Source organism: Theileria equi, chromosome 3 (genome assembly GCF_000342415.1).
Source record: "Theileria equi strain WA chromosome 3, complete sequence".
Classification (NCBI taxonomy): domain Eukaryota; phylum Apicomplexa; class Aconoidasida; order Piroplasmida; family Theileriidae; genus Theileria; species Theileria equi.
The window spans coordinates 151,414-163,555 of NC_021367.1; the positions used below are offsets into that span (position 1 = coordinate 151,414).

The following is a 12,142-nucleotide window of genomic DNA, read 5'->3' on the forward strand; positions in this document are numbered from 1 at the left end:
GTACAAACCCTCTTAGATTTACCAGAAGGGTGCATGCACCTTCACAAGTACACGAATATCTATTAATTTATTCCAGAGATCTGGTTGTCAATCTCTAGTATACCACCGCTATACATTCTACCACAAACAACAATGAATGTACTTTTGAAAGTACAGCTTCTGCTCACCACAATCCTATCGCTCATTCTACTGCAACCCCTTTTTCAAGGAACCAACGCAACTCCAACCGGAAACAAGATTCTGCTTAATGTAGACATTTCTGCGAAGCCTGGGTATTATATTCGGAACTTCCCATCCACAGAATTCCCCAGAGGTATTTATTATTCTGCAAGGGTAGGAAATAGATGTCAGCATGCTATCGGTAACGTGTTCGATGGACCAGAGCTGATTATCCCTGGAGATCCAAACTCTATAACTAGATCCGTTCTAGTTGTGCCTAGAGAAGACGGTACCAAGTATGTGAAGGTACTTACAAAATATGCGGGTGGTCCTACCAGGCCAGTAGTTAATGTTTTAGAATTTCTGAGATTTCCAACTAATTTACACTATGTGCAAATTCAGAGGGTTCATCTGGATTTGGACATCTTAGATTTCAACCACAACCAAATGATAAATGCCGAACTTCTGGTTAATTGGCAAAAGCACGATGAGGATGTGGCCAATGGAAGAGCTCCTATGGGTATACCAGAAAATTTGGAGACCATTCCCATGAAATTTACTGTTCAGGAAGACATGCAAGATCATTTCACAATTGGTGTAGTCAAGTATAACGGACGCATTGTAGAGAGCAGGACTGATGGACTAATGAGCAGACAAGTCACCTGGGAGGGAGGAGTGAGAAGGCCAAGGATTATCATCCTGTCAAGATATGTGGATAATACAGAGATTAAAGGTAGATATGAATTCTCAGGGACTTCGGGATGGTCTATTTCTCACAGTAACAAGAAATATTTGAATTTGTTTCTGTAGGAATTTATGTTATTTATAGATACAGTTGATACCGGATTTACCTCAATAATAGGTATAATTGGTACGATTATATCCCTGAAATTCAAAAGTTGTGCTCAACATTTATGTGAGAGATCTGGATGTCACAATATGCATGCAGATACACTTTTGTTAGAATAGTGTAGTGCTGTGATAAAAACAAAGGTGCAGAAGACAATCATTTAAATCCTAAAAATACCACCATACATTGCATTGTGCATTTAAATACAACATTGTCCGTTCTTTTACCCCAGATGTATTCTAGCGTAGAATGAACGAATAGTCATCCATCCAAATAAGATGAGATTTACGGGGATATTTTGTCTACTTTTAGCTTTTAAACCTGCAGATGGCGGATGGTCTGATAATGATGAGTCCGGAGAGCCTGTTAAGGAGGCGAATTGTTCCTCAATATCTGCTAGTAATACCCAAAAAGTTTCTGCTGAAGTTAGCCATGATTTAAATAGCGCTAGAATAAGATACAACAAAAGTGTCGATGTGTTAGATGATATCCGTAGACTCTTTAATTGTGAAGTTTTCAGGGCACACATAGGTCTAAAGAATGCTCGAGTAGCTTTACAATCTGCAACAAACACTCTTGAAAACTATAAACACTATCTTCGTCTGGCTTACAAGAGGAGCCTTGAGCTATCTGATAGATCGACTTCCACTATAAAAGAACCCATGGGAGAAACTCCATCTTCCAATACAAGAGTACCAATATCAGAGGACATAGAAGATGAATTCCCATCGGCAAAGACTCAAGAGGAGATAATTTCAGGGGCTTTAGAGCGTGTAATGTTTATCCTAAAGACTCTTGATGAAATATCTGAGTTACCAAAGCTAGAAAAGAAGGGGGAACCCAAACACAAGGGTAAACTAAAGAGTCTTCCTGGTCTTTTTGCGACTTCCATATTCGAACCAGTCGAGGATAATGCAAATACTCAAAAAATACGTCAAGATGTTGGAGACTACAGAGATTATATATCTTCTACAGATGAGCCTGATATGCCACTTCCAATCATTTCCAGGGGTTCACCATGGAATTCTCCATCAAAAAAGAGGCTTGAGGCGAAGACATGATATATTGCTTTAAAACAAGACGGTATCCATTTAAAATTTCCAAGATTAAAATCATATGTACCTAAGCAGGTGTTAGTATACATGATACATTGGAACTGTTCCAGATGACTGCATCCTGAAGCATTATCCTTAGAATGTATATACAAACAAATAGATAAGATTGTTATATCTTTTAGAAAGAGGCCCATTCCAAAGGCCAATATAGACTATTTTTATCATCAAGACGAAGTATGTTCCCCCTCTTTTGTAGATTCTTCTTCTTTGTGTAATCGGTCCTCCTTATGAGTGTGAATTGTACAATCACTTTTAGCATATGCTGTACAAAGCAAACAATAACCCTTTTTCTGCTGTTCGTCAGTAAGGTAGCTTTGTTCGTCATTATCTATTTCTCCCTCGACAAGAGTTGCTGTTTAGTGTGTTGTATTGTAATGGAATAAAAAGCATGCAAGTGCCTGTATAGAGCTTGAGCGACTATGAGAGTAGCGAATGGGCGGCCAACCGGAGCCTAAGAAGGAGTAAGATTCTCTCTGACATACTCCATCCCCTAGTATTAATCAATGGTAGTACTTCTTAATAGAAAGTTACGTACCAAGGGATCCCTAGTGGACAGTATCTCCATAGACCTCTCATTAGTATCATTAGATAAGGCGTACAAGAGGGTCTCTATAATAACGTTTGTAGAGTTTCCATCCAAATACAGCGAGAATTCCAGCTCCTGTTGCAAGAGCAATACCACCAAGAGCTTTCCAAAGAGGAGCTTTAGCAGAAGTTTTAGATCCTTCATGGATTAACCATGCACCTAGCACTACAAGAGGAACGGGAACAAGTAACAGTAGATGGGTTATCAACTTGTTCATCAGCCTTAGTAATAGCAGGTGACATTCTCCTAGCTTACTATCTTATCAGAAGTGGTAGGCTTAGACCTCCTGAAGTAAATGAGGAAGGGAGCCATGACCTTTGAAACTACATTAACCTTGGATCCTTCAAGATCAAATTGCGATTCACATCCGTCTAGTACCGTATATGCTAGGTTCTCTCCACCCCTGACAAAAGCTTTGAGTATCTGCGTGTATCCAAAGAAGATGATAAATTGAATGACACAAGTCAAGTATCCTCTAAAGTCTTCCTCCTTCTCCTCAGGTATAAATTTATATAACCCTAATAACACTCCAAAACTACCCATGGGAACAGTTGCCACAATCTCTATGAAGATGAGTGAAGTAATCATCCTTGAGACATACTCACTGGAACAACACTTCTCTAGAAGGAACCTTTCAAGCAAGTAGTCAGAGTTAGTAGCTACCAGTAACATAGGCTGCAGGTGTCCCAGTCCAGCAAAAAAGAAGGCCGCTTTCTTGAGCCGATCCTTGCATCTTATCGACACAACGACCATCCTACATTATGAGATACCACACCCATTTTATACTACATTATACTGCATCCTATACCGCATCATCATTGGCTATAAGGTGAAGAGACACCTCCATTCTCTACTCGAGAGTTTAGTGTTCCAGTATTCTTTGCCATTTCAAGATGCATGTGTAAGTAGCTCACATCCTTAAGGTTTCATAGTGTTATCCATGGTCGCTGATACATTCTTTGGTTTCTAAATGAGCCAACAAATTGTCCGTGCCAAACGGTTGTGGAATAGACAACTCATGATATGCAGATAAATTCGCATCACTATTCCGTAGCTCGCATTCATTCCGCTACGCTTCATTCACATACATTCAACAAACCTGCACATGTAGAGCAGCTGCCTCCTCTGCAGCTGTATGGAAGATCTAGACCTTGATTTTCGGCAGCTTCTAGAATGTACTCGTCCGGTCCGCTCTCAATCACCTTTTCTCCTACAACATCGTCAGCCGTGAATGGAACATGGAGTCACAAATACGGTGGAGTTAGGTAAGTTGTCCACAAAATAGACTTTACATGGTTAAAGAAGATATAAAAACGTGAATTCTCAAAGATACCATCTGGAAGCACGAGTTTGACCGAGTAAAACAGCCGATTCAAAGCTTTCCCTCTATGCGACCATTCGTCTCCTATTCTTCCGTTCCTATAATGGAGAACAATAAAACCAAAATTTTGGCCTTGGCGTTGCGATAGTGTAGAGACGAATTTTCCTGCCAAAATGACCGCCAAGGTGAGAATTTTCCTCAAAGAGTTCATTTTCTCTTCACAAGTCTCGTTCCTCCTCTAAATCTCCGTAAAATTCATCTCAAAGACCACGTTGTCTTACTGGGCCATGTTTTGGACTGGAAGTGGCAGTAGCTGGGAGGGGAGCCGCAGATTCCGCAACATTTAGCCACATTGGGTCTTGGCTTCAGTTTATACATTCGGTCGAACATATTGACGAGACCGTAGAAATTCACACAGGAGTGAAATGGATGAGGTGATTGCGCTCTGCGCTAACCTGAGGCTTGCCGAGAATGAAGGAAAGTATGAAGATGTACTTAGACATTCGATAGAGCTGATTAAGTCCGATATTCCGATAGATGACAGTGAGTTTTATCTATGGATCTACAGGGAAGAAGATGTGTACCAGACACAGGAAATTTTCTTGACTCAACCTCTCCAGAGGCACATAAACAAATACTTTAGGGCTGGAACTCTGCGAATACATCGCCATAGCGAGCCTAGAGTATGGTCAGAAGGAATGGGCTGAGGTATGTTTAGAGAGTATGTCTAGTGTGAGAATAAAACTAGTGTCCAACTGGCATCCACAGACTGGAAGATAGACGACCAATAGCAGTAGGACATGTGACTATAAGGAAGGTGTACAATGGGTCAGACAGATATAAGATTCTACGGATATGAATGAGGCAACATTGCAACCCTGGGGATTTTCATGGAATGAAAAATGAGTGGATGAAGAACACATTAATCACTAAAAACTGAATACAGATGATTGACCATTTAACTGGTAGAAACTGACAGAATGGAAATGTCCCAGAATATTGCTATTCCTTACTATGGAGTACTCATGGAGCAACAACAGGGAGATGTTTTATCTCTGTTTCTGCGGATATTTCAACATTCTACGCACTCTCACATTCAACAAAATTACGAAACCAGGTGGGCTTCTGCCATTATGGGCGGCGTAAAGTGAAAGATACAACATGGAACATGTTCTTCCCTTGGACTCTATTCCTAATGTGTGACATGGAATGGGTCCACTTTTGAAGTTTAAGCATTAAACTAGAGCATAATGGCGTTTGATGCAAGGGTGCCGTTGCGATTACAATAAGAAGGAAAAGAATTACACCTTGGAAATATATAACCATAAAGAGATATGGGAGACATATGTGAGATGTCTATAACATAATGTCATGTTTACATGGAAATTTCAAAAACAAAGCAATAGACGGAAAACAAAATTTTAGGTACACGCATCAATTATACAGTAGATTCTCCCTCCTCTGGGAAGGTGGACAAAAAATATAGGCCAAAAGCGTTGGAAGAAGCTATCTCACGTATTTTTGCGATTTATAAATTGCTGCGTTCTTGTCATATATCTATATTCGTCTTAGCTCAATGGGGTTTGCATGACTCCGTTTGAAGCGTCTATCTAACTGGGACTCTCGGTAGCGGTAAAGAATTTAGAGATGATGTAAACAAAGAAACAGGTGCTTAGTTCTCATGGGACTATAGGATGTGATGAGAGTTTCTCCTGCACTTTACATTGCTCTGTTACTAGGTTTCTGCCATTGCAGGGATGATAGCAGATATGTAGGGGATAAAAGAGCAGATGGAGAAAGTATACCAGTTGAACTCTTTGATGAGATTTATAAGAGACAATCTGGAGTTAAATATGGACACTCTTTTCCATTGAACGGTGCATTTTCTCTCGATTTATCCAGTCCAGATGGTAACCTAGTGACGATATATGAAGAAGATATCAGAAAAATCAAGTACAAGGGATATTATGTGAAGAGCAGTTTCAGAGTTGAGTATATTGTGAACAATAAAATTCCTGTATGGACTACCTATGAAGGTGAGAGATGCCTATACGCAGAATCTTTCAGTAAGGGTCAGGCTACAATCCTTAGTGTTTGCACATATCTCTATGGGAAGGTAGATTATAAGTACTATGAATACATTGGAGGAGCATGGAAAGAGATTACAGAAAAAGAGTTTTCCGGCCAGTTGAAGCTGGGAGAAATTGGACATTTAGAAATAGAGTATCCAAAACCTAAAACTTCTACCGCAGTTTTTTTCCCAAGTAAAGCGAATGATTCTGATATGCCTCAACCAATTACACCTTTAGATCAGCCACAACTTCTCACAAGGCCTCTACCTCATACTCTATTATTTGGCAAATCAGGACACGCATCTTCTAAAACTGTGTCGGTCCTTTCACATGCAGATACTATAAATTTAGCAAACCCTGATGATTCCGTTTGCACTTCATTTGTAACAAATATTGGAGGGGTTAAATCTCGGATATTCATCATGGAACACACTACTTCTATTAAAACTGTGAAACATACCCAGGAAATTGTATGGAAAGGCAAAGAAGGTGAGCGGTGCGTGTTTTGCATAACATTAATGAATAATGATGAACCGGAAATGGCAATTGTCAAGGCACAGGATCAGGATGGTTTGTTCTATACGAATTACCTAAAGTATAAGAAAAATAATGACCTATTTCATCATTTTGCATTTTTGAGTACTGTGCCTGGATTTTGCTATTTTCGTTTTTTCTCCGAAAAGAAGGGTTGGCATCATGCACCTATGAGTGGTCGAAATATCGGCAAGCTGAGTGAAAGCAGTTTAACACCAGCAAAGGTCTCCTTAGACATTTCATCCTTCAAAGGAACTTTTACTTTCAAAGTGACAAGTTTTGACTACAATGGTATCTCTAATCGCTTATTTATGCCTAACAAAGGTTATGGATTCGGCAATATTATGGACGGTTGTGAAGAGATTTGGAAGTACGGAGGAAGTGAATTATGTTTTATATGTGAAATATATTCCAGAGATGATTTAACGGTATTAAGAATACTTATAAAGGATGATGACACCTTTTCATTCCCCTGCTTTGAGAAAGTAGGTAGAGCATGGAAGTATATTCTCATGGAAGAGTTTTATAGCAAATTAGGAGATGTAACGCATTATCAACCATCCACTATCATTTCCCCTCTTTCTCATTCTCCCCAATCAATTCTCGATATTTCTACCGCAAATAATACGTCTTGCAAGTCGTTCTACTATTATCAAAACTATATTCACAAGAGAATGATTGTCCCAAACAAGGGGGTTACAATCACAAAACTAGTGGACGGAAAGAATGATATTTGGACTGCTGATGAATGGAACAAGTTCGGATACATCCAGGTTTACTTAAAGGACGGAAAACCACTACTTGTTCTTTTAGCTACAGATAGTTCAAAGGGATTAAGTGAGAGATACTTTGTATATAAAAATGATAAATGGGAACCATTTTCGGGTGATTGGATGAGCTTGCCACCACTTGACGTGGATTCACAGATATTTGGCCACTTTACTATTGATTTAGCATCTCGTGAGAGTACTAATGAATGTAGCATCTTTGAAGCTGAGATACTTGGAGTTACAACAAGATATTATTTTCCAAAACCGGGATACATTGCCATTTCAATTCAGAACGGTGCAAAACAAATATGGAAGGCCAGAAATTACCCTTTCAAACACTGTCTTTCATTTGGGAGTCGCCTTAAGGGATTTGACGTTGATTGTATTTCATGTATCACATATAAGAAGGGGGATACACATATGCTCTCTATCTGTCTTAGGGTAGACAATAGCCCTCAATACTTTTACCATGTTAAGGTAGGCGAGGATTGGAGGTTTATCACCGAAAGTCAGTTTGATGAGAAACTTGCCGAGATGAGAACATCAACATAGGATTTCTTTATTATTATGAGGCAGAATCACGTTGTCTCTATAGTCGCAATGCAGTATTTGCCAAAGGGCAAATCAGTTCTTTAAAGCAGTAAACTATTGATGCTTTGAACTGTTATAAAGTATATTAAAACGGTCGACACGCTTCCACCGGTCACGTCCTAAATGTGGTCGTCTAGCTGCATCACTATATTCCTCTCACTTGGAAATATACTCTAAGAAATACACAATCACGCATCATTAATTTAGAAAGCATTCAATTTACTGGAAAAACACGTTGGCGATGGCCGTAGATTTAGACGCCTTAAGATGAGGCGTATATTATCTTTGGAACAAGGTCCACTAGGTAATAGAATTCTTGAAATATAGCAGCCCTTTAGATATGAATGAGTACATTATCGAGGGTATATCAATATTAAGCACGCAAACTCATGATTTAAAAACAAGAAAGTCCATATTGAACTTTTTCAAGCATCAAGGGACAGTATTGCAATATGTTGATATGCTGAATAAACACCTTGGTGAATACGTCACCGACTTTGAAACTTGGCATGAGCTAGGGGAAGTTTATTTGCAACAACACAGGTATGCCATGTATTCTACTTGTCATTTATTACTGGGTTATTCCTCTTTAATTTGGGACTGTAATATGAAGTAAACCTATGGAAATGGTTACGGATGTCTGGCTAGTCTGTACTATATGTTCGCAGTAGAACAGAGTCTGGATTCTAGATATTATATCAACAATGTATCAAGGGTCCTTTAACACAACTAGTCATCTCACCATTCTTATGGATACTTCATACTATTGCTTATCTAATATACATTTACAGTTTAAACACATGTAATAATTGTGCAGGTACGAATACGCCATTTACTGCTTTGAGGAGTGTCTTTTTAACAAGCTAAAGAGACTATACAATATCATAACTATTGCAGAGGTTTGGAAGATATCTATTTATACTTGAAAACAGATTCATTCGTCGATTAATGATATTTTCATGTCCGCAAAGTACTTTTCTCTTGCACTATCCTTCGATCAGGATAATGTAAGAGCACTTTGGGGTTTGGCTTACGTTTATAAAGACCATTTTAAGGACGTTTACAGAGAACACGTGCGTTTGGATGCTAGGGAAGGGTCAGAGATATTTATGACCACTTTTGAGGGACCAGAGTTCGACCCTGACTATGTAATATACAAATTGTACCCTTCTGTTATTAAAAAGTTGTTAAAAATTTACTCTGGGATCGACAATGTTTCGTCTAGAGTTTCTGTAAGGGTACTTGAGGGATTCCTGGAAAGTGCCAAGGTTTAAGAAAATTCACAAGGCTAGACCAATGGTATTACTCGAACCATGGCAGCCATAAATATCACGTCTACAAGAAAAATTTTAATCTAGCCACTTTAATTTGTCAGTAGTGTATTGAATGTTGATGTGTGAGAGAATTTGATTGTGTACATGCAGTTGAAGCACGTATATTATGTGGATTAAAAACCCTTATGTTTCTAAAAGTTCATTAATCTTGTCCAAAACTGCTACTTGATCGGATCTTTGAAGTTTTATTACCATTTTGAAAACATCTTCAACGTTTGGGTAGGTCTTTCTAACAAATGTCTTGAGATAAAGATATGTGAATGATCCCATGAGAATGTGACAGTCAAATCTATCAAGAATTCCTCCATGTCCAGGTATGAAATCGCTAAAGTCCTTGATCTTTAATGCCCTTTTAAAGCCTGAAGCGAGGAACCCCCCGAATGGCGCAAACAAGGAGGCAAACAGACTCAATATGAAAACGTGAATGTACATTTTATCCACAGTGAGTGTGTATCCTCTAATAGTCGGGAAAGTGAAAGTTCCATAAGCATAAGGGACTCTACATCCTGTGCGTAGATACATGAATGGGACGAATGTGAACTTGTTTGCACTGCACAATAGGGGCTTGATTTTTAAAATGTAAGGGGTTACCAGCATAGCAACTATGATGGTGAAGAAAGAAGAATAAAGAAATCCCTCCACGGTTTTATTTGGAGATATTACAATGAGTGGTTTTTTCCCCAATATCCTTCCAAATAGGTAAGCAAAACAATCGTTTAATACAATGAGACAATGCGGAAGCATAAGCCAAATCATTCCAAAATATATGTTCGATATGATCATTAGGGGTTGGGAGACTACATAAAGAAGAGATATGATAATAAATGCGAGCTTCAAGAAATGTTGTTTATACTTTCCCTTTTCAATTGATAGAATAAACTTTATAATTCCCATGAGCGCAAATATAAAGGTGGCCAAGTAGTGATACTTTAGCGATAATTTACATAAACTACGAATAAACTGGTTTGTGTCGATCATCCTGGGTATTACCCACGGTACACATATTCCCAGGAAGGTTACAATTAAAAAATAAGTCTCCAAAGATATGAAGGATAGCACATCATGCGTCTTTGAGAAGAAGTAAATGGTCTTCCCTTTTACCCTGCCCACCTTGTGAGGTGCATGGACATCCTTTTCATAAACGTTAAAACTCTTTTCGTGTGTCTGAGCACTTACTCTGTGGAAATTCCCATCTCTAACTTCATCATACTTGTCTTGTAGATATTCAGAGCCATTTGAACTGTGTTCTCTCTTGTAGCAGACATCTCCAAAATTGTCCATGTGTACGTTTGGAATCTCTTTTGTGACGCTTCTAGGGGTGCTCTCGTAGACCGTAGACACTCTAGAGAAGGAATTCGCACAATTTCCCTTTTCTATGACTAGGTTTCCATTGTCAAGACGGAACTCTACAGCCTCCCTAAGCACTGCACGGGTGCTTCTGTGTTCCGGGCTGGCCGAGGGATTAAAGTCACTCCCCAGGGCTTCATCATCCGACATTTGGGCGAAGGTAAAGAGCCGATCGTGGAGAGCATTTAGTTCGTAGTAGGCGATTGTTATGAGTCCGAGTACTCCGATTGCACAGTACATGTGTCCTAGGGCTACAACAAATATAAATACTAAGCATAGCAGAAAAGTATACGCCAGGCGTACCAGAAAGTCGCCAGATAAAAACTTTCCAAGGGGTCTCAGAAGACTCCCAAGGAGCCTAGTCAAGTTTGTAGCAACTAGCATATCCAACGCAAATGAGAATCCTGTACCTTTACAGTGAGATGTATCATGCTAGCTAGCAAACAAGCCCGGGGCAAGAGTCAATGGAGAGTTGTCAACCTTGGACCAAGAGCCTAGCGAAGAACAAAGGGGCCCGGTTAGTAGGGAGAGTAATGAGCCATAATAGGCACTGGCGAAATCATAACCGACTGTATCTCAGCGTAAACGAAGCCTAGATGATTAATACCCACTTGAACTCCATAATAACAAAAGGTAATTGCGAATTCGTGTCTTTAGCCGCGGAATCTTTAGACCAGACGTTTTCGAGCAGAATCCATGCACTATACACTCACGTCACATTTATGTGAATACTAATCAGGAGCGTACGGGCAAATCATACGAATGGAAGGAGAACGAGAGTAGAAAATGGCAAAGTACAGTCCATTCACTCAACCCCATCGCTTTCCAAAGGAGCAAGACCAACTCGACCTACCGGACAGAATTGACCTTTTGGTAAGCGCATTTAATTGACAAAATTTGAGCATTTAGAAGCAACCATAGGGAACTCTCCAATGTAGAAAATAGCGGCTTGGAAGGGCGCTGGAGAGCAACTGGTGATGATGAGGAAGGATAGCGTCGTCAATGGAGACCATATGCGAGTTACAGACCTCTATAGGTCTCTAGGAGCCTATTTATATGAAGGGTACATGGAAGAATGTCTAGCGAGGAAAATTCCTCGCTCAGCGTGGAATTTCTGGCTCTGGCTGGGTGAAGCTAAATGCGGGATATTGAGTGCCTTTGAAGTTATACCAGGGAGATTTGTGAGGATCTGACAAGTTAATGTGAAAATTAGGACTGGTAGTGGGTGGTACCAAATGATGAGATGTGCCGGTTCAGTTGTGCATCAAGAAATACTGGAGATTACCGATATTTGTGCAAACGGAGTGTAAATTGGATTGTTAAAGGGGTTGGGATTCTGATTCTCCAGGAGTATATCCAAATCGTTGACCAGTAGCTTCTCTACCAGGTTGACTAGTGCCATTGGCAGATCCTGCTCCACCAACTCCAGTATGAGCATCTCCACCTTGAGTAGTATTATCTAG

At 39.6% G+C, this 12,142-nt stretch overlaps 6 protein-coding genes across 6 annotated transcripts; 4 read left to right on the top strand and 2 right to left on the bottom strand.

Moving 5' to 3' along the window:
* Positions 1-132: 132 nt before the first annotated feature.
* BEWA_000900 (signal peptide-containing protein) lies at positions 133-969 on the top strand (the record flags this gene model as incomplete). Its single annotated transcript, XM_004830294.1, has 1 exon — positions 133-969. The coding sequence occupies one exon, from the start codon at positions 133-135 to the stop codon at positions 967-969; it is 837 nt and encodes a 278-aa protein (XP_004830351.1).
* A 318-nt stretch (positions 970-1,287) lies between these two features.
* On the top strand, positions 1,288-2,070 carry BEWA_000910 (signal peptide-containing protein; the record flags this gene model as incomplete). The annotated part of the gene is made up of 1 exon (XM_004830295.1): positions 1,288-2,070. One exon carries the CDS (start codon positions 1,288-1,290, stop codon positions 2,068-2,070), a length of 783 nt encoding a protein of 260 aa, XP_004830352.1.
* Positions 2,071-2,288: 218 nt separating this feature from the next.
* BEWA_000920 (ferredoxin, putative) lies at positions 2,289-4,242 on the bottom strand (the record flags this gene model as incomplete). The annotated part of the gene is made up of 3 exons (XM_004830296.1): positions 2,289-2,476; positions 3,810-3,920; positions 4,026-4,242. 3 exons carry the CDS (start codon positions 4,240-4,242, stop codon positions 2,289-2,291), a joined length of 516 nt encoding a protein of 171 aa, XP_004830353.1.
* A 1,488-nt stretch (positions 4,243-5,730) lies between these two features.
* BEWA_000930 (hypothetical protein) lies at positions 5,731-7,959 on the top strand (the record flags this gene model as incomplete). Its single annotated transcript, XM_004830297.1, has 1 exon — positions 5,731-7,959. One exon carries the CDS (start codon positions 5,731-5,733, stop codon positions 7,957-7,959), a length of 2,229 nt encoding a protein of 742 aa, XP_004830354.1.
* A 379-nt stretch (positions 7,960-8,338) lies between these two features.
* BEWA_000940 (hypothetical protein) lies at positions 8,339-9,272 on the top strand (the record flags this gene model as incomplete). The annotated part of the gene is made up of 3 exons (XM_004830298.1): positions 8,339-8,541; positions 8,816-8,897; positions 8,931-9,272. 3 exons carry the CDS (start codon positions 8,339-8,341, stop codon positions 9,270-9,272), a joined length of 627 nt encoding a protein of 208 aa, XP_004830355.1.
* A 183-nt stretch (positions 9,273-9,455) lies between these two features.
* Positions 9,456-11,063, bottom strand: BEWA_000950 (phosphatidate cytidylyltransferase, putative; the record flags this gene model as incomplete). Its single annotated transcript, XM_004830299.1, has 1 exon — positions 9,456-11,063. One exon carries the CDS (start codon positions 11,061-11,063, stop codon positions 9,456-9,458), a length of 1,608 nt encoding a protein of 535 aa, XP_004830356.1.
* Between the last annotated feature and the right edge of the window lie 1,079 nt (positions 11,064-12,142).